The following is a 22,279-nucleotide window of genomic DNA, read 5'->3' as shown; positions in this document are numbered from 1 at the left end:
ATTTAGTCACAGCAAATATTTTTATTTATGAGTAATCGTGGAAACATCGTGGAAACGTGGAAACAATACGTTTGATAAAACAACGAGATAATACACACATAATATGATAAGTATAAAGATACTAAATATATAATAGAATCATAAAAACAATATGATAATTATAAAGATTCTAATCCTAATTGAAAAAAATGTATATTATAAATACATATATACATACATGTACCATTTTTCCAAAATTTTTCGAACTGTCCGAACTGTCAGAACTGCTCGAAAAATACATGTTTATACGCACATTATGAAAAGCATTTTTCTTCCCATCAAGCGCATATATTGATCGTCTACTTTTTGCCAAGTATATTCTTTTTCATTCCAAGTATATTCTTTTTCATTCCATTCTTCCGTGTCCATCGTTATCAGCCAGCCGCTCATACGGGCTAAGATATGGACAATTGGATCGAATTCTTGTCTATTCATTGAAGCTAAAAGCATTTGATGAATCAACAAACAATCGCACTACGGAACGTATTAAAATAATATATATTTAAACTTTTGTACGGCGCTTCGATTATCCGAGAGAATTATTTGCGTTTACCTGTATCCATGCAGACAGTGTACCATTGCTTCGCAAGTCTTACCGCTAAAATATCATCGATCTTAGGACCCTCGTCCAAACTCTCTGCGGAATATCATTTAATATTTAATATTACTTTCACATTACAGTTCACGCTAATCAGGCATTTACCTTGTATTTTCTTTGTAACGCTTTCCTGTGCCTTATTGAGCGAATTCCAGGAACGTCTTCCGGAATGGGATTAGCTTCCGGCCATTTACCACAAGCGTATTCGTAAAAATCATTGCATGGATCTATGCTCGATGATAATACCTGAGCTGATAAAGCTGAAAATGAGAGAAGAATAACGATAAGTGAAGATATGAATTTTCTAGGACTAGCTAATAAATTGGAGTCATAGTTGGCGTTTAATAAATACCGAATTTTTCACACTCCTGACTTTGGCATACGGTCCGCTCGCTTTCCTTCTCATTTTCATTTAATTTATTATTTTTTTAAACCAAACAACCATGCCAGACGTGAAGCACTTTTCTCATTTTTTAACGATGTAGCATTCTTCATGAAGAGCACGTCAATGAAGGCGCTATGGAGAAATTATTAATTATAAACTTTTTTGGATTTATTAACTAAATATTAACAATCAAAGTTACATAAATATAAATCTAAAACAAACAAAATGTAATATATAAAAATTAATAATAGATAGTATAATATAATAAAAATAATAATGAAAAAGTTGTGAATAACATATAAAAATAGTGATATGTAAAAATGATTCTTAACTAATAAACTACATCAGGGAGCAATTATAAAATTTGAAATATGAGAAAAATATTATGTAAGTATCATTAAAACTTTCCTAAATCATAATTAATTAAAGGCAATTAATTTAAAAGTAATTATAGAAATTGTCAAGTTGTTTATTAATATCGTGTTTAAAATCGAATACTACTTACAGAATAATAAATTGCCTCATCGTTGAAAAGTAGTTTAAAGCTGATAATTTTTATTGTGCTATATGATAAATGTATTATAATATACCTTATACCACAATAAATGATCTATTGCTCAGTTTACCCTTTTTATATATTTATGTGGAAAAATTTCACAAACATATCGAATTGATAAAGTCGAAAGTTGGAGATGCATCTTCCTCCTGGTGAAATTGTGTCTGTGATAATGGATATCAATGTTATATTAAATTCGAGAAACATTAATTTTTATAATTGTTTTTTTCTCTTTCGGTAGTTTCTATTAATACAAGGAAAATAATACATGATTAATGAATAGTAAATATTTAAAAATAAGTCTATAAAAAATGCTTTTTCTTCCATCCATAAATAATAGAGTGTGGTAGATAAAAAAAATCTAATTTAAAAGTAGCTAATTATTATTCTATTAATAAATATTATAAATAATTATAGCTACTACACAAGAATTTATAATAGATAATTTTTCATGTTCCTTCAAAGAAAGGAAAAGTATTATCTTTTTTAATTATTACGATGCAATTCTATCATTGTTATCTATTGTTTGACTATTGAATAATTTTAATTAGAGACAAAATTTTTAACATAGTCATCAAAGTTTCATATATTTATTTAATTAATATATTTATAAATTATCTTTTTCAGGATATCTGTTGTTTAATGATAATAATTATGTATATCTATTATTTAATGATGATGATTATATCTATTTATGTAATGTAATACATGTAATACATGTAAAAAATGTATGTAAACATGTAAATGCAAAAGTGAGAACAAATTATTTGCAGAATTACATATTGGATGTTATATCAATAAAATTATTATAATATTAATTTTTTCATTTTTTCTGTTTTTATTAATTGCATTTATTATAAATATATTGCAAATAATTACATAAAATACTATTATCATTTTGTAACCCAAATTTTTACTTATTTATATTTACAAGCAATACTTTTGCATGGATTTTATTTAAAATAATATTTATTCTTTAAATAAAGAATAAACTCTAATACTTTTCTTAAGAAATTTATTTATTTATTTGTTAATAATTAATAATCGTGATTGATTACATTCTAAACATAAGCTGATTTATAAGCTATAAGATTTGATTCATGTTATTTCGGATTAGTAATTTTTATATTAGCCAATCATATTTAATGCATTATTCTTAAATATTTTGATTATTGTGTGACAAATTCATTGAAACGAAAGTAATAAACTTGTTCGGATAATAATAAATATATAATAATGTATACGAAAAACAGAAGAGAACAATTTTTATAAAAATTAAAATGATACTTTTTGAATATGTATTTTCTTTTATTTACATTAAAGATAGTGTATTAAATGTTATTAAAATAAAATAAAAGTAAAAACTATAATATAAAAATTTTGATGTAATTCACAAACACGGTATTTATCAATTTTCGATTTGTGTTTTTAATGTCTGTTATGTCATTAACTAATTTTTATCTGTAATGAAATGAACAATGATGCGTAATGGGATCGGATATTTAGGAGTTAAAGAATCATCGAAACAAACATAGATATATGCGTTAATTTATTAATCTACTCATTAATATATTAGAGTAAATAATTTCTCCATAGACATTGATATCTAATTGATATCTAAATATTTTCTTGGATTACTTCCAAACATTACACTTCTTTTCGGGATTCATCGGACTCCCAACCGGGCAATTATAAGCTTCAGCAAAGTCGTCTGAGTTTGATACAGAGCCTATAACTCTTAATCTTCCAATGCTGTGTACATCGCTCTTAGCGACATTTATTAACTGATTTGATGCAATTTTTTCACACCATAACTGCAAATTATTTATTAATCTTTATTTTCATAATTATCTTCATAATTCTAATGTATAATTTTTATTGTTATACTCATAACACTCACATTGGCAAAAGATAAGAAAAACAATTGATCATTTGTAATATCTTCCATGCCTGGCAACGTAGCATCTGTTGTGCTGTTTCTTTCGTTATTTTGATAGGCTTTGAATATTGCCTGCAGTCCCATTGTGTCCGCGATATTGTCACTAGTTGTTTGTTTGCCATAATCCTAAAATTTTGTTTAATAAAAATAACAGCAATGTTCTCAACAAAATAGGAGTAATTAAAATATAAAGCGACAAATATACCTCGATTTTTTTATCTGTGTTTTTATCAAGAGTATAATTATTGAATTGTTTTACAAAACAATCCTCTCTCTTATTATATGCGCTAGCCATTGCTGAGAGCAATCCCAGAAAATTACCATTCTTATCGTATTGGTATCCTAAAAAATATTTTTTTATTTCTCTTTTTAGCCAAACAAAGAAAATGCCTTTCTTGAAAATGCCTTTTAAATATATTTAAGAATAAAATAGTAAAATATTAAATTAGCAAATATAACAATACAATATTAAATATTATAATTTAATTAAATGAATATTCTAATATTTTATTATTTTATATTACCGTCATTATCAAATCCGTGATTGACCTCGTGAGCCATAACTACTCCAATCATACCATAGTTAACAGCTCTAAAATAGCAAGACATTATAGAACAAAATTCTATTATAATTTATGGTTACGTAAAGTTCAAATGTAAAAAAATTATACATTTTAATATATTATTAGAATATTTTATATAATACTGTATATATGTGTTATGTTAAATTCGAAGAACATTTATGGTACTTACTGTGGTCGGCCGTAAGCGTACCACGGGCTCTGGAAATCCGCTGCTGTAATAGCTATTATAAAAAAAATTAACTTTTATTATTAAATTAATGCAATCATCTAAAAATGTAACCAGTCAAAGTTATTAATTTATTATGACATAATACAACATTTAATTATATTTGATATATATCTGCTATTTTATTAAGCATACAAATATATGATGTACCTAATGCGTTTTTCCAAGGTGCATAAAAGGCATTTACTTCAACCGGATTCAACTTCGGTCTACAATGCGAATTATGTTACATAAAGATTATTTACATTATAAATTTATTAAAAAGTAATAAATTATTATCTCACTTATCATCACTGCTTGGTATCGTCCGTAGGCTCTTCCATTTGCTGAATCTGCTATATCGAAGAGTGTTTTCGTAATATGAAGACCCGATAATAAGCTTTGATGAAACAGATTAATTTTAGGTAAAATTACAATCGCTATGCAAGTAGAATTAACAATTTTTAAAAAACTCACGTCTTGATAATAGTTTTGAACAAGTGTGATATTTTTATACCAATCCGGATATCCAATTCTCCTTTTCATATTTTCTACTTTTGATAGAGCAAAATTCTTAGCTTTGTCATCCAACCAATCCGATTTTTTAATCAGATTCTCCATTTCCTTTTGTACCTCTTTCAGCATATCTGTCGCCTGCGAGTAGAAATAAATATTGAAATTAAATAACTTTACCGATACAAAAGAATTATAGATAAAAAAACAAATGATATAAAACTTACCGTTTTTAAGATATCGTCAGAAAAATATCTTCTTACATATTCATATGCTACAATATCTCTTATTCCTGGTTGATCTTTGCAAAGTTGTGATCTATCACTGCAATTTAATGTAATTGTGTAATACAAATTAATCAGATTTCAAATTAATATATCTTATAATCTATCTATCTAATTATGCAAATTAATATCTTATAATCTATCTGTCTAATTATGCAAAAAATATTTTCTAGGTATCTCTGATGTATATGAATATACATCAAACCTTGAAATTTCTACCCATGAGTTGTACAATTCTCTCATTTCACTCGTTGTAGTCTTTATCATTCTACTTATGAAGTTCCAATGCATATAATTCACTGAAACATATTTCCAATTAATATATACGGACGACATTTTGTTCTATTTATGAAACTTACCAATTGTTCGAGTCGACGTCTCATCCAATAAAGAAATAAGACTTGTGAAATAATTTGATGTATGAAGTTCTATATTTAAATCCTCATTCACGGGCTTATTCGCCTCATCAAACAATACCATGATTTTGTTCTTCCAGTCAATCTGCAGTACTATTCTTTAATTAATTCATTAATCGTATCTTTGTACTTCTATACTGTACTTCTATATGGCAAGACTAATAAGTTTAAGAACTTAAATTTTACTAATTAAAAAACTATTACCTTGCTATTAGTTGTTTTAGGATTTTCTTCGTCATACGTAACTTGAAAATCCTTAAGTGTAGTAGAGACAATGTATTGTTCTCTTTGCAATTCCGGATCTGGAATAATCTGTAAATAACGGATAACAATTGAAATTAAAAAATCATAAATCTCTTCGTTTACTTCTTATATTCCATCTGAAATAACAGTACAATTTTCACCTGAGTCAATTTCAGTTGAAATTCGATCATATCTTTAATATCATTTGTGAGACGTTCTTCTGAAGTATCAATATCCATTTCTTTAGCTATAATATTAGCTACATTTAAAATGTAGTTAGAATACTCTACTATCTTGTCTGCGTTAATTATGTCTTCTGTGTTAATCCATGATGACATTGTGTCTATATTATCTAAAATTTTCTTCGTATTTCTAAATATTTTCTTCAAATGTTTTCTTTGACTTTTCTGAACATGTAATTTCTTGTGAGGATTAACACGTTGCATTTGTTTACTATGAATGTCCGTTGCTTTTGCCCATCTTTTTGTTCTTTGTTTTTTCGTCTTATGGATATTCTGTTTCTTAACAACCTCGTTCTTTGTCTGTCCAATATGCCGTAATTTTTTATTTCTTCTATGAGCAATTTTGCCAGTGGTTTTCTTCTTATTTATCCTCTTTTTAATATCATCATCATCATAATAATCATTATCGTCATCATCGTCGTCGTCGTCGTCGTCGTCGTCGTCGTCGTCGTCGTCATCGTCATCATCATCATCATCGTCATTATCATCATCATCACCATCATCATCGTCATCATTCTCATCGATATCGCTACCACTTCCCTCACCGCAGTTATTACAGTCATTACAGTCATTACAGTCATTACAGTCATCGTCGTCATCATTCTTGTCATTCACGTCGACATTTATGTCAATTTGAAGATCATTTTCGTCTTCATTTTCAGGCTCATCTTTACCTTCATTGCTTTGCTTCTCTTCATCACTCGGATCTTCATCGCTTCCACTTTCTCCTTTAGTCTTTTCTTCATTTTCTTCTTCGTTTTGGCTGGTCAACACAGTCCGCAGTTTTTTTGTGCCCGGTGGTAAATGCGGCGTGTCAATCTAAATGTAAAAATTTACACGAAAAGTTTTTTCTTTCACAAATAAAAAACATACCGTTAATTTATATAAATACATCTTTTTGTAACAAACAGACTTGGAAGTGAATAAATTGCACTAAGTACCTCTACTACTAAAGGATCACCCGAGTCGTCCTTTATCCGCACGTCGTAAAGGGTATTACTTCCCGTCAAGCGCATATAGTGATCGTCCACTTTTTGCCAGTTATACTCATTCTCGTCCCAATCATTCGTTAACATCGGCCATCCACCTAAACGCGTTAGAACAGAAATCAGCGGTTCGATCCCTTGCTTCTCCATTGCATCTGGAAATATTAAATAAAATCACACAATATTATCACACTATAAAATATAATAATTTTTTATTTGACATTTTAAATATAATGTAATGAACTTTTTTTCTTTGACATTTTAATCATAATAGACGCACTCACCCGTGTCCATACAAGCCTTGTAAAATTTCTTTGCAAGCTTAACAACTTTGAGATCATCATCCGCAGGTTCAGCCTTCACAATGTCTACGAAATTTCATGAAAAAGATATATTCAAATCTTGAATTTTACATAAAGCAACATGTTAGATAGAATTACCTAATGCTTGCTGTTCAACTTTTTCACCGAGCGCATTGAATGTGGACCACTGTGCATAACCTTCTGGTATAGAATTATGTTCCGGCCATCTACCGCACGCATACTCATAAAAATCGTCGCACGGATTCACAGATTTATTCATATTCGCCAGGATTGTGTCAGCTAAGAAAAGAAGTGACGACAATGATCGATAGTCTAAATTTTTTGGAAATTCTTGGCAGTGATCGCTTAACGAGATATTATTACCCATTTCCTTGCACTTCTCGGAATCGCATATCGCCCGCGTTTCTTCCTTGTTTAATTTCTTTGAATGAAATAACCGTGTCAAATTTATGGGATATCTATGGGCTTTCGACGTGACATCCCTTATTAAAAATGTGCCGACAAAGGCGCTACAAATAGTAAGAATAGCAATTAATGCGTAAGAAATAATTTTAAATTTCAAAATGTAGCTTCTAAAGTATTTATGTATACTTAAAAATTGTCAAAAAAAGATAAAAATCAATAAATGCGTTATAATTATATTATATTATGTATATCTAATTATATTATGTAATTCTAATTAATTTCTGATTGCGTTGAAATGAAAAATATCTGTGTATGTCTTATATATTTTCCTAGAATAATTAGATATAAATTAATTGAGAATAAAAGCGCCTTCGACATCTAAAAATTGATAAAGTTATTACAAGCACATATATTAGTTATTTTATTTCATACACATGCGTTTTATAAAAAACACAATACATATATATATTTCAAAGAGCAATAACGATTTAAAGTAATATAAATTAAATAAATTAATAGTGTAATTATGATTATGTAATTGTAATTTATATAACAAGTACGTTAAAATTACATACAGAAGAATGAATCGCCTCATGTCGGAATATTTATTGACCAATATGAATATTAGCGTATTAGAATGTTTTGTAACGTTCTCTACCAATATGAAACTTTGCTGTAAAATATGAAAATGCTCAGCTTACTCTTTTATATATTACAGGCAAGGCATTAGATTACGGACATATCTAATTGATAAAATCGAAGGCCAGAATTGCATCTCTTTTGTTCTGTTGATATAATAAATAATTTGCAAAAATATCTTGCAATAAAAAAATTGACTTTTCTGAAAAAAACGTTAGTTTTCTTGCTTTTCATTTTTCCTTCTAACCTTTTATTAATAATGCTGAAGAAGACCGCACAAAAGATGTATTATAAAAGATTTTTAAATATACATGTACAAGACACACGTTAAAAAAAATGAAAAATATCTTTCGCAGGTGCAGCTTCCAAAATTTCTACGGAATTTTATTAAAATATATTTGTATCGTGAATTTTGCATATAGCAATATTAAAATCTATTAATATCCTGAATTTTGCTATATGCAAAATTCAAAATATGAATTTATTTTAATATCATAAAATTCCGAAAATAGGCACCTTGTATACTTAAGTTTACTCTTCTAAAAATTTAAATTATTATATTATCTCTCTTCTTTTTTTCAACTAATCTGTTGTTAAAAAATATGAATAGATCTGTCGATCCACGCAATGATTTTTGCAAATTTGCATATGGACGATGGCAAGAATATAATCCCATTATATATATATATATATATATATATATATATAAAATTATATAATAAAAAATATATATATAATTATATAATAAAATATATATATATAAAATTATATAATTACATATTTAGCTGAAAGAGTGTAAAACGAATAAACATATCAAATTGATAGAGCTGAAGGTCGAAGATGCATTTCTTTCTTTTTCCTGTTGATTTAAATTTAAATAATTTATAAAGCTAGTTTGTGATAATAAACTTTTTTCTTCTTTAGCAAAACAATAATTTCTATATTTTCCTTTTTTTCTAATGATCCATCGATGTGAAATCCATACTACAATAAATTTATGCTTAAATATATGCTAGAGGAACATATATAATTATCATGTGAATGTTTATCACATGTACATTGGCACAATTTTATAACAAATATATGTTTATCCGCGAAGATAATATTTTATCGCTCCATCCATTAATTGTTTCCTATCGCATCTAGGATAACATTAATTAGAATCTATTCTTATAGTGGCTTATAGTAGCTATACCGGCTAACAAAATTTTTTCAATGCGCGCGATTTCTTTTATGTCTTTTATCATATTTCTAGAAAATATATATTTTATAAAAGATATATATTTTAAACGTAAACCGAAGAAATCTGCACTTCTTCTAATTATCTAATAAAAAAATATGCTTATTATCTTATAATATAAATATTCATATATATTAAAAGAAAAGTTGTGCTTTGTAATAATTTCTTTTTTTAAAAAGAATTTATTTATTTATGTTTAATTAATTCTAGAGAATATTATGATAAATATATAACAATATGAAACAATAGAAACCAGGAGAATAAATTTACAAAAATTGATTTGATATTTTTTTAAATGTACTCTGTTTCGCAAATTTAAATAGCATATTAAATATTATTAAAGAATTATCCATAAATAATATTTCATCAAATTTAATTTCTTTAATTTGTTATTTTTTTAATTTTGTATTTTTAATATTTGCTGTTGCAACTAATTACTATTATTAATCAATTAAACAATAATACGCAATTTGATTGAATATAATGTTAAAAATAAAAAAAAATTTTTAGAAAAGACATTTATAGGCATGCTTTTATTTTATTTATTGATACATTCGAGTAGATAATTTTTGCAAGATATTTATATGTAAATTAATTTGCGATATTTCTTTCGATTACTTCCAAATGTTGCATTTTTTCTCGGGATTCATCGGACTGCCAATTAGACAATTATAAGCTTCAGCAAAGTCATCCGAATTTGATACAGAGCCAATAACTCTTAATCTTGCAATACTATGTTCATCATTCTCGGCAATTGTCATTAATTTGTCTGATTTGATCGCTTCACACCATGACTGCAAGTTATAATTTATTATTTATTAATCATTATTTGCATAGGTCTGATACATTATTTCCAAGTAATACTCATAAAACTCACATTAGCAAAGCCCAAGAAAAACAATTGATTACTAGTAAAATCTTCCAAGCCCGGCAATATGGCATCTGTTATGTTGTTCTTCTTTTGGTTGCTTTGATAGGCTTTAAATATTGCCTGTAATCCCATTGTATCTGCAATATTATCCCCAGTCGTCTGTTCGCCATAATCCTACCATTTCATATAATAAAAATGATTGCAACGTTTAAAATAAAAATGAAAATACTTTAAATATAAAGTGAAGAACATACCTTAATTTTTTTATTTGTTTTAGTATCAATAGGATAATTATTGAACTGTTCTACGAAACAATCCTTTTTTTTGTCATACGCATCGGCCATTGCAGAGAACCATCCCAGAAAAGTACCATCTTTATCGTACATGTATCCTAAAAATTATTTTTCTATTTTTCTAGGCTTGCTAAACATTTTCAAAATATTTTTTATATATGTATATTTAGAAATAAAATAATAAATATCATTCTATTGCTGCAAATAAATATTGTAATATTTAATCAAATTAATGGCGATAACATCTCATCGTACCTTGATCATCAAATCCATGATTGACCTCATGACTCATAATTGCTCCAACCATACCATAATTAAGAGCTCTAAAATAAAAAATTATTTAAAAAAGTTTTATTAAAATTTATATCAATATAAAATTTAAGTGTGAAGTAATTATATATCTTATTATTATCAAATATTACTATATATGTTATTTTCAGCTTTAATTCGTTACATTCACTTACTGTGGTTGACCATAAGCAAACCACGGATTCTCGAAATTCGCTGCTGAGACAACTGTCATAAAAAAAAAAATAAATTCTTATTAAATGAATTGCAATTATCTAAAAGATTAATTGGCTAAATTTACTAATTTATTATTAGCATAGCATAACAATTAATATATTAGATATATTACGTCTGTTATATAATTAAACACACAAGACGTACTTAATGCGTTTGTCCAAGGTAAATAATAGGCGTTTACATCAAGCGGATCCAATCTGGAATGTAAAGTTTGTTATAAATAAAATTTGTTTAAATGGTAATATAGAATATTAAATAGTAAATAATCTTACGAATCATCAGCATCAACGTTCACTATCATTCGTAAGCTTTTCCATTTGGAGAATTTGTTATATCGAAGAATGTTTTCATAATATGAACACCCAAAACTGAGCTTTGTTGGAAACGTAGAATACATTTTAAGTAAAATTATAATTACTATGTAAATAGTTATAATGTTTTAGGAACTTACTTCTTGATAATAGTCCTGTATGATTGAAATATTTTTGTACCAATTCGGGTATCCAATCATTTTTTTCATGTTTTTTAGCTTTGCTGAAGCAAAATTCTTACCTTTGTCATTCAACCAATCTGAATTTTGAATCAAATATTCCATCTCTTCTTCTATTTCATTGAACATCTTTATTGCCTATAATAAAAATAAATATACAGATTAGTTAAATTTGCCAATATAAAGACTATGACTGGGAAACAAGTAAAATGAAACTTACTGTTTCTAAGACATCGTTAGTGAAATATTTTCTTACAAATTCATACGCAAGAACTTCTTTTATCTCTCGTGATCCCTTGCAAATTTTCGATCTATTTCTAGATTTTAATTTAATTGTGTAATACAAATTAACCGTATTTTAAATTAATGATACATTTTTAAATAGATATTATTTATAGGAAAATATATCAAACCTTGGATAAAAAAGTTCCTCCTTGCTAAGTGCTTTTTCCCACGAGTCATACAACTCTCTCATTTCATTTGTGGTAGCCTTTATCATCTTACTTATAAAATTCCAATGTATATAATTTACTAAAAAATATTTCCAATAAACAGATGTATATTGATGATATTAATTTTTCATTTTTATCAAACTTACCGATTGTCCGAGTGGGCGTCTCATCCAGCAAAGAAACAAGAGATATGAAATAATTTGGCGCATTAACTTCTATACTTAAATCATCATCTACGATTTTATTTACCTCGTCAAACAATGTTATGATTTTGTTGATCCAGTCAATCTGCAATATTATTTTCTATTACATTAGTTGTATTTTTACCTATTTATCGTAGTACAAATCAGTTTAAAAACATAAATTATATCAATTAAAAATCTTAATTACTTTGCCATTAGTTTTAGGATTTTTTCGGTCATACCATTCTTGGAAATTATTAAGCGTGGTAGTTATACCGTCTAACGAATAGTGTTTAGGAATAATCTAAGAAAATATAAATATTAATATCATTAAAAGGCTATTTATTTATGTATCATGTTTTACAATGTAGAACAATAAAAATTTTAAATAATAGCAGAATCTTTACCTGAATCAGATTCAATTGAAATTCGACCATATCATTAATATCGTTTAGAAGACGTTGTTGTGAAATGTTGATATTCATCTTCTTGGCTATAACATTAACTACTTTCAAAATGTAATTAATATACTGTTGAATTAGATTTTTTTTCTTTATTTCATTTATGTTAATCTGAAAAGTTGTTGTGTCCATATTATCTACAATTTTTTTTGTCTTTCTAAATATCTTCTTTAAATGATTCCTCTGGCTCTTAAGAATATCTACTTTCTTGCGGCGATTAATATCCTGCGTATATTTATTATTAACCCCTGTCACAGTTGCCTTTCTTGTTTTTTGTTTTTCCATCTTACGAATGCTATGTTTTTTAATAACTTGAATACTATTGCTTGTCTGTCCAACATGCTGCAATTTTTTGTTTTTTCTCTTTTTATGAACAATCTTGCTGGTAATTTTTTTTTTATTTATCCTTTCTTTGATATCTTCATCATCACCCTCATCATCATCATCATCGTATTCGCCACTTCCATCATCATTATCATCATCATCATCATCGCATTTGCCACTTCCATCATCATTATCATCATCATCATCATCGCTACTTCCATCATCATCATTGTCGTCGCAATCGTAATAATCATCATTATCGTCGTCGTCATCGTCGTCGTCATCGTCATCATATTCAGAATCATCTTCGCCTTCGCTTCCAGGTTCGTCTTGAGTCTCATCACTTTGCTTTTCTTCATCACTTGGATCCTCATCACTTGCACTTTTTCCTTCGTTCTCTTCTTCGTTTTCATCTTCGTCCTCGTCTTCACCAGCATATCCTTCCAACACAGCCTGCAGTCTTTTTGAGCCCGGTGGTAAATGCGGAGTGTCGATCTAAACATACAAATTTACTTAAAAGAACTTTTCTTTCTCAAATCAAGAAAGTACAACGTTAATACAGATGTAATGTGAATATTTTTATAACAAAGATAATTAGAAAGAAATATATTATAATAAGTACCTCCACCACGATTGGATCACTTGAATGTTCCTTTATTCGCACGTCATGAAGGGAATTTCTTCCCGTCAAGCGCATATAATGATCATCCACTTCTTGCCAGGAGTACTCCTGCTTGTTCCAATTATCCGTTAACATTGGCCAGCCACCTAAACGTGATAAAGTAGAAACCAACGGTTCGATCCCTCGCTTCTCCATTGCATCTGAAAATATTAACAAATTATTATCACAAAAAAACATGATGTAATAACAATAAAATTTTTATTCACGATAACAATAAAATTTTTATTCACTTTAATTATAATAAATACTTACCCGTGTCCATGCAAGCTTTGTACCATTTTTTCGCAAGCTTAACCAGTTTGAGATCATCTTTCGCAGGTGCAGCTTCCAAAATTTCTACAGAATTTTATGATATTAAAATGTATTCGTATTTTGAATTTTGCTATGCGCAATGCAAAGAAGATGTGAACCTTGTATTTGCTGTTGGACTTTGCTATCGATTACATCGGCTGCAGACCACGCATCCCCTTCTTCTGGAATAGGATTATGTTCCGGCCATCGCCCACATGCAAATTCGTAAAAATCATTACATGGATCGACAGATTTATTCATATTTTCCAACAACAGATTAGCTGAAAAAAAAGAAGAGCGATAATATAATAATTTAAATTTTTAGAAGAGTAAACTCAACTAATTAATACGATATATATACCTGTTTCTTTGCATTTTTCGGAATCACATACGGTTCGCGTTTCTTCCGTGTTATCATTTAATTTCTTTGAACGAAGTAATCTTGTCAAATTTAAAGGATATCTGTGTGTTCTCGATGTGACATTTCTTATTACAAATACGCCGACAAACGCGCTACAAATGTTCAAGAAGAAATAATTAATATAATTACAAATATAAGAAATTATTGTTAATTCCGAAATTTATTTTTTGAAATATTTACATATAATTAAGAATTGTCAGAAGACACACATATAAATATACGTGATTATAAAAGACAAATAAATTTATGTATAAATATTTTCAAATTTTTAAACTAAATTAAAATTAATACAAATTAAATAAATTAATAATATTATAATGATATTGATAAATTAATAATATTAAATTTTAATGGAATACTATTTAATAAGCAATTTTTACGAATTACAAAATGATGAATCGCCTCATAGTGAAATAATTTTGTGTTGGTTATATCTTAATATAATTTCAATATAATCTCAATATGATCTCAATTGCACTGTAGAATGTTTTCTAATATGGTATATCATAACTCTATGATATTTCTATTGACTAGCTTACTCTTTTATATGTTATTACTTGGGCGGGAAGAGCGTACGATATAAACGTATCGAATTGATAGAGCTGAAGGTCGGAGATGCATCTCTTTCTTTTTCCTGTTGATTTAAATTTAAATAATTCACAAAGATAATTCGCAATAATAAACTTTCTTCTTTTTTAGGAAAAACGATAGTTTCCATACTTTCCTTTTTTTTCTAATGATCTATCGATGTGAAATTGCATTACAATAAATTTATGCTTAAATATATGCTAGAGAAACATATATTAATTATCATGAATGTTTATCTCATGTACATTGGCACAATTTTATAATAAACACAATACATTGTCTATTTCCGCGAAGATAATATTTTATATCGCTCCATTCATTAATTATGTTACTGATGTATGTCGTATGTTGGATAACATTAATTAGAATCTATTCTTGTCATGATTAACAACATTTTTTCGATGCTCGCGATTTCTTTCATGTTTCTTATCATGTCTATAGAAAGTATATATTTTATAATTAAAATATATATTTCAAACGTGAGCCGAGAAAATCTACAATTCTTCTAATTATCTAATAAAAAAATATGCTTATCTTAACATAACATAAATATTCATCTATATTAAAAAAAAAATTCTCTATAATAATTTTTTTTCAAAGAGAATTTATTTATCTTTATTTAATAAAAAAATTTTAATAAAAAATTTTTATTTAATAAAAAATGACAATCTCAATTGTTTTACATTTTAAATGAAGATATAGTCATATTTATTACTTTGAGTGATTTCTACATTATGCAAGCATTTTGACCAATACAATTAATTGGCAGAATGTTGATCAGTTGTTAATTACTATTGGTCTGTTGATGTTGGCTGATAATTTGCCGATCAATTTGTGCTACTTGGGATGTATTTAAATGAGGCATCCTTATAACTAAATATTCTGTGACACTTTTAATAAAATAAAAATAATCAACTTCTAGACAATATTATAATAAATATGCAACGTAACAATAAAAGCCAGAAGATTAAATTTACAAAAATCGAATTTTTTAAATACGTACTCCATTTCGCATATTTAAATAGTACATTAATTATTACTAAAAAGTTATCCATAAACAACTTATCAAATTTCATTTCTTTAATTCGTCATTTCTTTAATTTTGTATCTTTAATATTTGCTGTTAACTAATTTCTATTCTTAATCAATTAAACAATTATATGCAATTCGATTGGATATGGAATTGGAATGTTAAAAATAAAAAAGATCTTTACAAAAGACGTTTATAGGCATGCACGTTACTTTATTTAAAGTTGTGCTTTGTAATAATTTCTTTTTTTAAAAAGAATTTATTTATTTATGTTTAATTAATTCTAGAGAATATTATGATAAATATGTAACAATATGAAACAATAGAAACCAGGAGAATAAATTTACAAAAATTGATATTTTTTTAAATGTACTCTGTTTCGCAAATTTAAATAGCATATTAAATATTATTAAAGAATTATCCATAAATAATACTTATCAAATTTCATTTCTTTAATTTGTTATTTTTTTAATTTTGTATTTTTAATATTTGCTGTTAACTAATTTCTATTCTTAATCAATTAAACAATTATATGCAATTTGATTGGATATAATGTTAAAAATAAAAAAGATCTTTACAAAAGACGTTTATAGGCATGCACGTTACTTTATTTATTAATACATTCGAGTAAATAATTTACAAGATATTTATGTATAAGTTGCTTTGCAATATTTCTTTCGGTCACTTCCAAATGTTACACTTTTTCTCGGGATTCATCGGACTGCCAACCGGACAATTATAAACTTTAGCGAAATCATCAGAATTTGATACAGATCCTATAACTCTCAATCTTCCAATACTATGCACATCGCTCTTAGCGATGTTTATTATCGCGTTTGGTTTGTATGCTTCGCACCATAGCTATAAATTATTATTTATTGACCATTTCATAATTTTAGTCCATAGCCTTATTTCTATAGTTTTATTATAGTTTTTCTAAGTGATACTCATAATACTCACATTGGCAAAAGATAAGAAAAACAATTGTTCGTTGGTAATGTCCTCCATGCCTGGCAACATGGCATCTTTTACGTTATTCTTTTTTTGGTTGGTTTGATATGCTTTAAATATAGCCTGTACTCCCATTGTATCCGCGATATTGTCGCCTATCGTCTGTTCGCCATAATTCTACAATTTCATATAATAAAAATGATTGCAATGTTTAATTTAAAATAGTGAAAATAATTTATTAATTTAAAAAAGTGAAAATAAATTAAATATGAAACGAAGAATGTACCTTGATTTTTTCATTTGTGTTAGTATCAATAGGATAATTATTAAACTGTTCCACGAAACAATCCTTCTTTTTATCGTACGCATCGGCCATTGCTGAGAACCACCACAGAAAGATACCATCCTCATTCCACATATGTCCTAAAAATTATTCTTTTATTTTTCTTTTTTGTCAAACGTTCTCAAAGTGTGTTTTAAATATATATTTTAGGATAAAATAGTAAATATTATTGCAGCTATTAAATAACGTAATTTAATCACGTGCACATTCTAATGACGGTATTATTTCATATCGTACCTTTATTATCGAATCCATGATTGACTTCGTGAGCCATAATTACTCCAATCATACCATAATTAATAGCTCTGAAATGAAAAATCGTTAGAAAAAAGTTTGACTACAATTTATGTTACTTTATATATATTATAAAATATAGATATTCATCAATATATTTTATTATTAATTCATTGATTCATTATATATATATCTCATATATATATATATATGTTGAGTCTTATTTAGAATCAATTTATTTAGAATCGCTTACTGTGGTCGACCATAAGCGAACCATGGGCTCTGGAAATCCGCTGCTGTGACAACTGTCACAAAAAGAATTAACTTTTATTGTTAAATAAAAATTACAAATATATAAAAGTGTAATTGAGCAAATTTATTAATTTATTATGTATAGTATAATGTTTAATAATGATGAATATATTGTAATCATAGTCTGTCACTTTATTAAACATAAAACTTGTTACGTACCCAATGAATTTAGCCAAACCATGTAAAAGGCATTTATTTCAAGCGGATTCAACTTTGGTCTACAATGTGAATTATGTTTCGCATAAAGATTGTTTAAATCATAAATTTATTAAATAATAAATGGATATCTCACGTAAGCATTGCTTTGAGACTAGATTCTTGTGTAACCGTTCGTAGGTTCTTCCATTTGCTAAATCTGCTATATCGAAGTGTGTTTTCATAATATGACGATCCGATAATGAGCTTTAATGGAATCGAATAATTTTATATAAGATAATAATTGTTATACAAATATACATAGTAATTACATACATACAAAATATACATAGTGATTACAACAATTTTTAAAAAACTTACGTCTTTATAAGTTTCTTGAATGCTTGTCATATTGTTGTACCATTCCGGATATCCAATTGTTTTTCCCATCTTTTTTAATTTTTCTAAAGCAAACTCTTTAGCATCGTCGTCCATCCAATCAGATTGTTTAATCAGAGATTCCATTTCCTCTTCTACCTCTTTGAGCATTTCCGTTGCCTATAGAAATAAACGTTCGACTTAAGTAAATCTGTACAGAGATGGATATAAAAAGTAAATGAAATGAAACTTACTGATTTTAAAATATCCTCAGTGAAATATTTTCTTACAAATTGATACGCAAGAATATCATTCATCTCTGGTGAATCTTTGCATATTTTCGATCTATCACTGAATTTTAAATTAATAAAAAATTGTGTAATGTAAATCCACCATATTTTAAGTTAATATGTTAAGTAAATAATATGTTAAGTAAATAGATATAATATATACTGAGAAAAAAAATGCTGTTGAATCAACAGCCTAGTCTAATTGGAAATAATTTTGTTAATTCAATGACATTATTAATAAAACAGTATGTCATGCTCTTGTTTTAATAAGATCTTCGTTTCATTAATAATGTCATTGAATTAACAAAATTATTTCCAATTAAATTAGACTAATGCTGTTGATTCAATAGCATTTTTTTCTCAGTGTATATAGAAAAGTATATATCAAACCTCGAATAACTGCCCGTGCTAATTTTCTCCCATGAATTATATAAATCTCGCATTTCACTCGTGGTAGTATGTATGACTCTACTTATGAAATTCCAATGTATGTAATTCACTAAAAAATATTTCCAATAAGCGCATGTATATTGACGATGTTGATTTTTTAAACTTACCGATTGTTCGAGTTGGCGTCTCATCCAGCAAGGAAACAAGCGATTCAATATAATGTGGTTTATTAACTTCTATACTTACATTGCCACCTACGGGCTTGTCCGCCTCATTAAACAATGTCTCGATTTTGTTTTTCCAGTCAATCTACAGTGTTATTTTCAATTGTATTAATCATACATACTTATCTAATTATAAAGAAAAACTAATATAGTTAAGAAATCAAATTAAATTAATAGATTATGAGTCTAATTACCTTTCCATTAGCTGTTTTAGGTTCGTATTCATCAAACCAGTCTTGAAGCTTATCAAGCGTAGTATCCACGCTGAAATCCAAGCTGATTAAATTGAAAAGCTTTTGTGGCATAATCTAGAACAAATAATAATTGAAATTATTAATCAAAAATCTCTTTGTTTGTTTCTTATGCTCTAAATGCAAAGCAACAACATGATCTTCACCTGAATCAATCTTAATTGGAACTCGACCATGTCATTAATATCATTTACGAGACGTTCTTGTGAAATATCGCTATCCATTTTCTTGGCTATGATATTAGCTACGTTTAAAATATAGCTAATATACTGTTGTATCTCATTTTCTTCATTATTTGATTCATTTGTGCTAATCTGCGATGTCGTGTCTAAATTGGCTCTTTTCATTCTTCTAACTACCTTTTTTAAACGATTTCTTTGGAGTTTCGGAATATGTAATTTTTTGTGACGATTAGTATGCTGCGTTCGTTTGCTGTGAACTCCTGTCGTTTTTGTCCATCTTTTGGTTCTTTGTTTCCTCGTCTTATGGATGCTGTGCTTTTTAACATTCCGGTTACCGCTCTTTGCCTGTCCAACATGCCGTACTTTTTTGTTTCTTTTATGAGCGATCTTATTAGTGGCTTTCTTCTTACTTATTTTTTTCTTTGTTTTTTCATCTTGTTCATCTATATCGATATTATTGTTATTATCGTCACTATTTGGATCATCGTCATCATTATCATCATCATCATCATCATCATCATCATCATCATCATCATCATCATCATCATCATCATCATCATCGTCATAATCTTCCTCGTCACTGTTATTATCTGTATCATCGTCTTTAAACTCATCTTCGCCTTCGCTTCCAGGCTCGTGATCCTCATTACTTTGCTTCTCTTCATCACTCGGATCTTCATCACTTTCACTTTCATCTTCTTCATCGCTTTCATCTTCGTTTTCATCTTTAGCCTCTAACACACTCTGCAGTTTTTTTGACCCCGGTGGTAAATGCGGAACATCGATCTAAATACAAATATACAAATTTATTTGAAAGGATTTATTTTGTTTTTAAAATCAAAGAGGTACGACGTTTAATTCAGATGTAATAAATTTCTTTAGAATAAAGCTGATTCAAAGAACATATTAATATAACAAGTACCACCACAACTATTGGATCTGAAGCTTCTTGTATCCGCACATCGTGAAAAGAATTTCTTCCTGTCAAACGCATATATTGATCGTCCACTTCTTGCCATGGATACTCCTGCTCGTTCCAATTATTTGTTAACATAGGCCAGCCACCTAAACGTGATAGGGTAGAAATCAGCGGTTCGATTCCCTGCTGGTCCATTGCATCTGGAAATATTAATAAATTCACATCATAAAACTGATATTATAATAACTGTATATCTTTTATTCGATACTTCAATTATAATAAACGTCCTCACCCGTGTCCATACAAGCTTTGTACCAATCTTTGGCCAGTTTAACTAATCGAATATCGTCTTTCGCAGGCTCAGAATCCAGAATTTCTAAATTCCATAAGACAAAAATATATTTAAATCTTGAGTTTTATATACAGCAACATGTAAATAAAATAGTCACCTTGAATTTGCTGTTCGGTTTTCTTATTGAGTTGATGAAACACAGACCATTCAACGCGACCTTCTGGAATGGGATTATGCTCTTCCCATCGTCCACATGCGTACTCGTAAAAATCATTACACGGATCCGCGGATTTATTCATGTTCTCCAGAAACGTATTAGCTGAGCAAAAGAAGATGTAATTAATAGACCAAATGGAAAAAAATAGAATTAATTACTTATAATAAGATATAAATACCCATTTTTTTGCATTCGTCGGAATCGCATACGGACTGCGTCCCTTTCTTGTTATCATTTAATCTTTTTGAATGGAACAACCATGTCAGACTTAAGGGATATCTATGGGCTCTCGGCGTGACATCCTTTATTAAAAATGCACCGACAAGGACGCTATAAAAATTTAAAGGAAAGCATAATTAATGTACATATTTGCACATAAGAAATAATTGTTAATTTCGAATTACTTTCTGATATATCTATATACACTTGAGAAGAATTGTCAGAAGATACACAAAATTTGTATATGTATATAAAAGACAAATAAATTTATATAAATAGAAAAATTTTTAAAAATGCTTAAATTGCTCCAAGTTTAAATTAATGTAAATTCAGAAAATTATTAACGTAATTATAATAATTAATAAAATCAATGTAATTAATATAAATTAATTTAACGTAATATTGTTTAAAAAGCAATGTTACAAATTATGTACAAAAGAATGAATCGCCTCATGTCGGATTAATTTGTTGATCAATATGAATGTGAATTACACTATACGGAAATATTACATTATACTATCTCAAACGTTCTCTATTGTAATATAAAATACTTATAGTTCAGCTTACCCTTATATATGTTGCTACTTGGGCGGCAAAGCTTTAGAACACAAACGTATCGAATAGATAAAACCGAAGGCCGGAACATCTCTTTCGTCCTGTTGATTTAAATTTATATAATTTACGCGATAGAGTTTGTGATAAGAAATAATACTCTTTCTCTGGCAGAGATATCAG

General features: G+C 27.8%; 3 protein-coding genes across 3 annotated transcripts; all 3 read right to left on the bottom strand.

Moving 5' to 3' along the window:
• Positions 1 to 3,110: 3,110 nt before the first annotated feature.
• On the bottom strand, positions 3,111 to 8,403 carry LOC105428788 (neprilysin-1-like). Its single transcript, XM_089074978.1, has 18 exons — positions 8,294 to 8,403; positions 7,677 to 7,822; positions 7,431 to 7,592; positions 7,275 to 7,358; positions 6,946 to 7,145; positions 5,924 to 6,823; positions 5,724 to 5,831; positions 5,463 to 5,604; positions 5,309 to 5,402; positions 5,047 to 5,143; positions 4,784 to 4,960; positions 4,612 to 4,706; positions 4,478 to 4,536; positions 4,271 to 4,322; positions 4,042 to 4,109; positions 3,723 to 3,859; positions 3,479 to 3,643; positions 3,111 to 3,392 (listed from the first exon to the last, which is right to left on the bottom strand). The coding sequence occupies exons 1-18, from the start codon at positions 8,311 to 8,313 to the stop codon at positions 3,213 to 3,215; spliced, it is 2,886 nt and encodes a 961-aa protein (XP_088931104.1). The 5' UTR covers positions 8,314 to 8,403; the 3' UTR covers positions 3,111 to 3,212.
• Positions 8,404 to 10,115: 1,712 nt separating this feature from the next.
• Positions 10,116 to 15,124, bottom strand: LOC148936972 (neprilysin-1-like). The gene is made up of 18 exons (XM_089074979.1): positions 14,977 to 15,124; positions 14,530 to 14,681; positions 14,288 to 14,449; positions 14,130 to 14,213; positions 13,818 to 14,017; positions 12,818 to 13,690; positions 12,619 to 12,714; positions 12,375 to 12,516; positions 12,190 to 12,307; positions 11,997 to 12,093; positions 11,738 to 11,914; positions 11,559 to 11,659; positions 11,431 to 11,483; positions 11,226 to 11,277; positions 11,017 to 11,084; positions 10,723 to 10,859; positions 10,475 to 10,642; positions 10,116 to 10,391 (listed from the first exon to the last, which is right to left on the bottom strand). The coding sequence occupies exons 1-18, from the start codon at positions 14,994 to 14,996 to the stop codon at positions 10,212 to 10,214; spliced, it is 2,880 nt and encodes a 959-aa protein (XP_088931105.1). The 5' UTR covers positions 14,997 to 15,124; the 3' UTR covers positions 10,116 to 10,211.
• Positions 15,125 to 16,793: 1,669 nt separating this feature from the next.
• On the bottom strand, positions 16,794 to 22,110 carry LOC105428765 (neprilysin-like). The gene is made up of 18 exons (XM_089074993.1): positions 21,979 to 22,110; positions 21,504 to 21,655; positions 21,266 to 21,427; positions 21,109 to 21,192; positions 20,820 to 21,016; positions 19,862 to 20,683; positions 19,659 to 19,772; positions 19,408 to 19,549; positions 19,241 to 19,349; positions 18,815 to 18,911; positions 18,564 to 18,740; positions 18,340 to 18,449; positions 18,207 to 18,265; positions 17,989 to 18,040; positions 17,739 to 17,806; positions 17,445 to 17,581; positions 17,168 to 17,335; positions 16,794 to 17,068 (listed from the first exon to the last, which is right to left on the bottom strand). Exons 1-18 carry the CDS (start codon positions 21,996 to 21,998, stop codon positions 16,889 to 16,891), a joined length of 2,850 nt encoding a protein of 949 aa, XP_088931119.1. The 5' UTR covers positions 21,999 to 22,110; the 3' UTR covers positions 16,794 to 16,888.
• Positions 22,111 to 22,279: the final 169 nt, after the last annotated feature.

This window comes from Pogonomyrmex barbatus, unplaced genomic scaffold (genome assembly GCF_055798465.1).
Source record: "Pogonomyrmex barbatus isolate J1 unplaced genomic scaffold, ASM5579846v1 scaffold18, whole genome shotgun sequence".
NCBI lineage: Eukaryota > Metazoa > Arthropoda > Insecta > Hymenoptera > Formicidae > Pogonomyrmex > Pogonomyrmex barbatus.
Note: the sequence above shows the minus strand (reverse complement) of the source record. Positions and strands in the feature narration are given on the sequence as shown.

What these genes read in the sequence shown, in the direction of transcription:
- LOC105428788 (XM_089074978.1), bottom strand. Translation starts at nt 8,313, where the DNA reads ATGAGGCGATTCATTCTTCT. An exon ending in TCATGGGTAGAAATTTCAAG is followed by an intron (nt 5,144 to 5,308) that starts GTTTGATGTATA and finishes ATTAAATTGCAG; the next exon opens with TGATAGATCACAACTTTGCA. An exon ending in ACCTTGGAAAAACGCATTAG is followed by an intron (nt 4,323 to 4,477) that starts GTACATCATATA and finishes TTTTTATAATAG; the next exon opens with CTATTACAGCAGCGGATTTC.
- LOC105428765 (XM_089074993.1), bottom strand. Translation starts at nt 21,998, where the DNA reads ATGAGGCGATTCATTCTTTT. An exon ending in ACACAAATGAAAAAATCAAG is followed by an intron (nt 17,336 to 17,444) that starts GTACATTCTTCG and finishes ATGAAATTGTAG; the next exon opens with AATTATGGCGAACAGACGAT. An exon ending in TTTTCTTATCTTTTGCCAAT is followed by an intron (nt 17,069 to 17,167) that starts GTGAGTATTATG and finishes AATAATTTATAG; the next exon opens with CTATGGTGCGAAGCATACAA.
- LOC148936972 (XM_089074979.1), bottom strand. Translation starts at nt 14,996, where the DNA reads ATGAGGCGATTCATCATTTT. An exon ending in TTTGCTTATGGTCAACCACA is followed by an intron (nt 11,085 to 11,225) that starts GTAAGTGAATGT and finishes TTTTTATTTTAG; the next exon opens with AGCTCTTAATTATGGTATGG. An exon ending in AAACAAATAAAAAAATTAAG is followed by an intron (nt 10,643 to 10,722) that starts GTATGTTCTTCA and finishes ATGAAATGGTAG; the next exon opens with GATTATGGCGAACAGACGAC.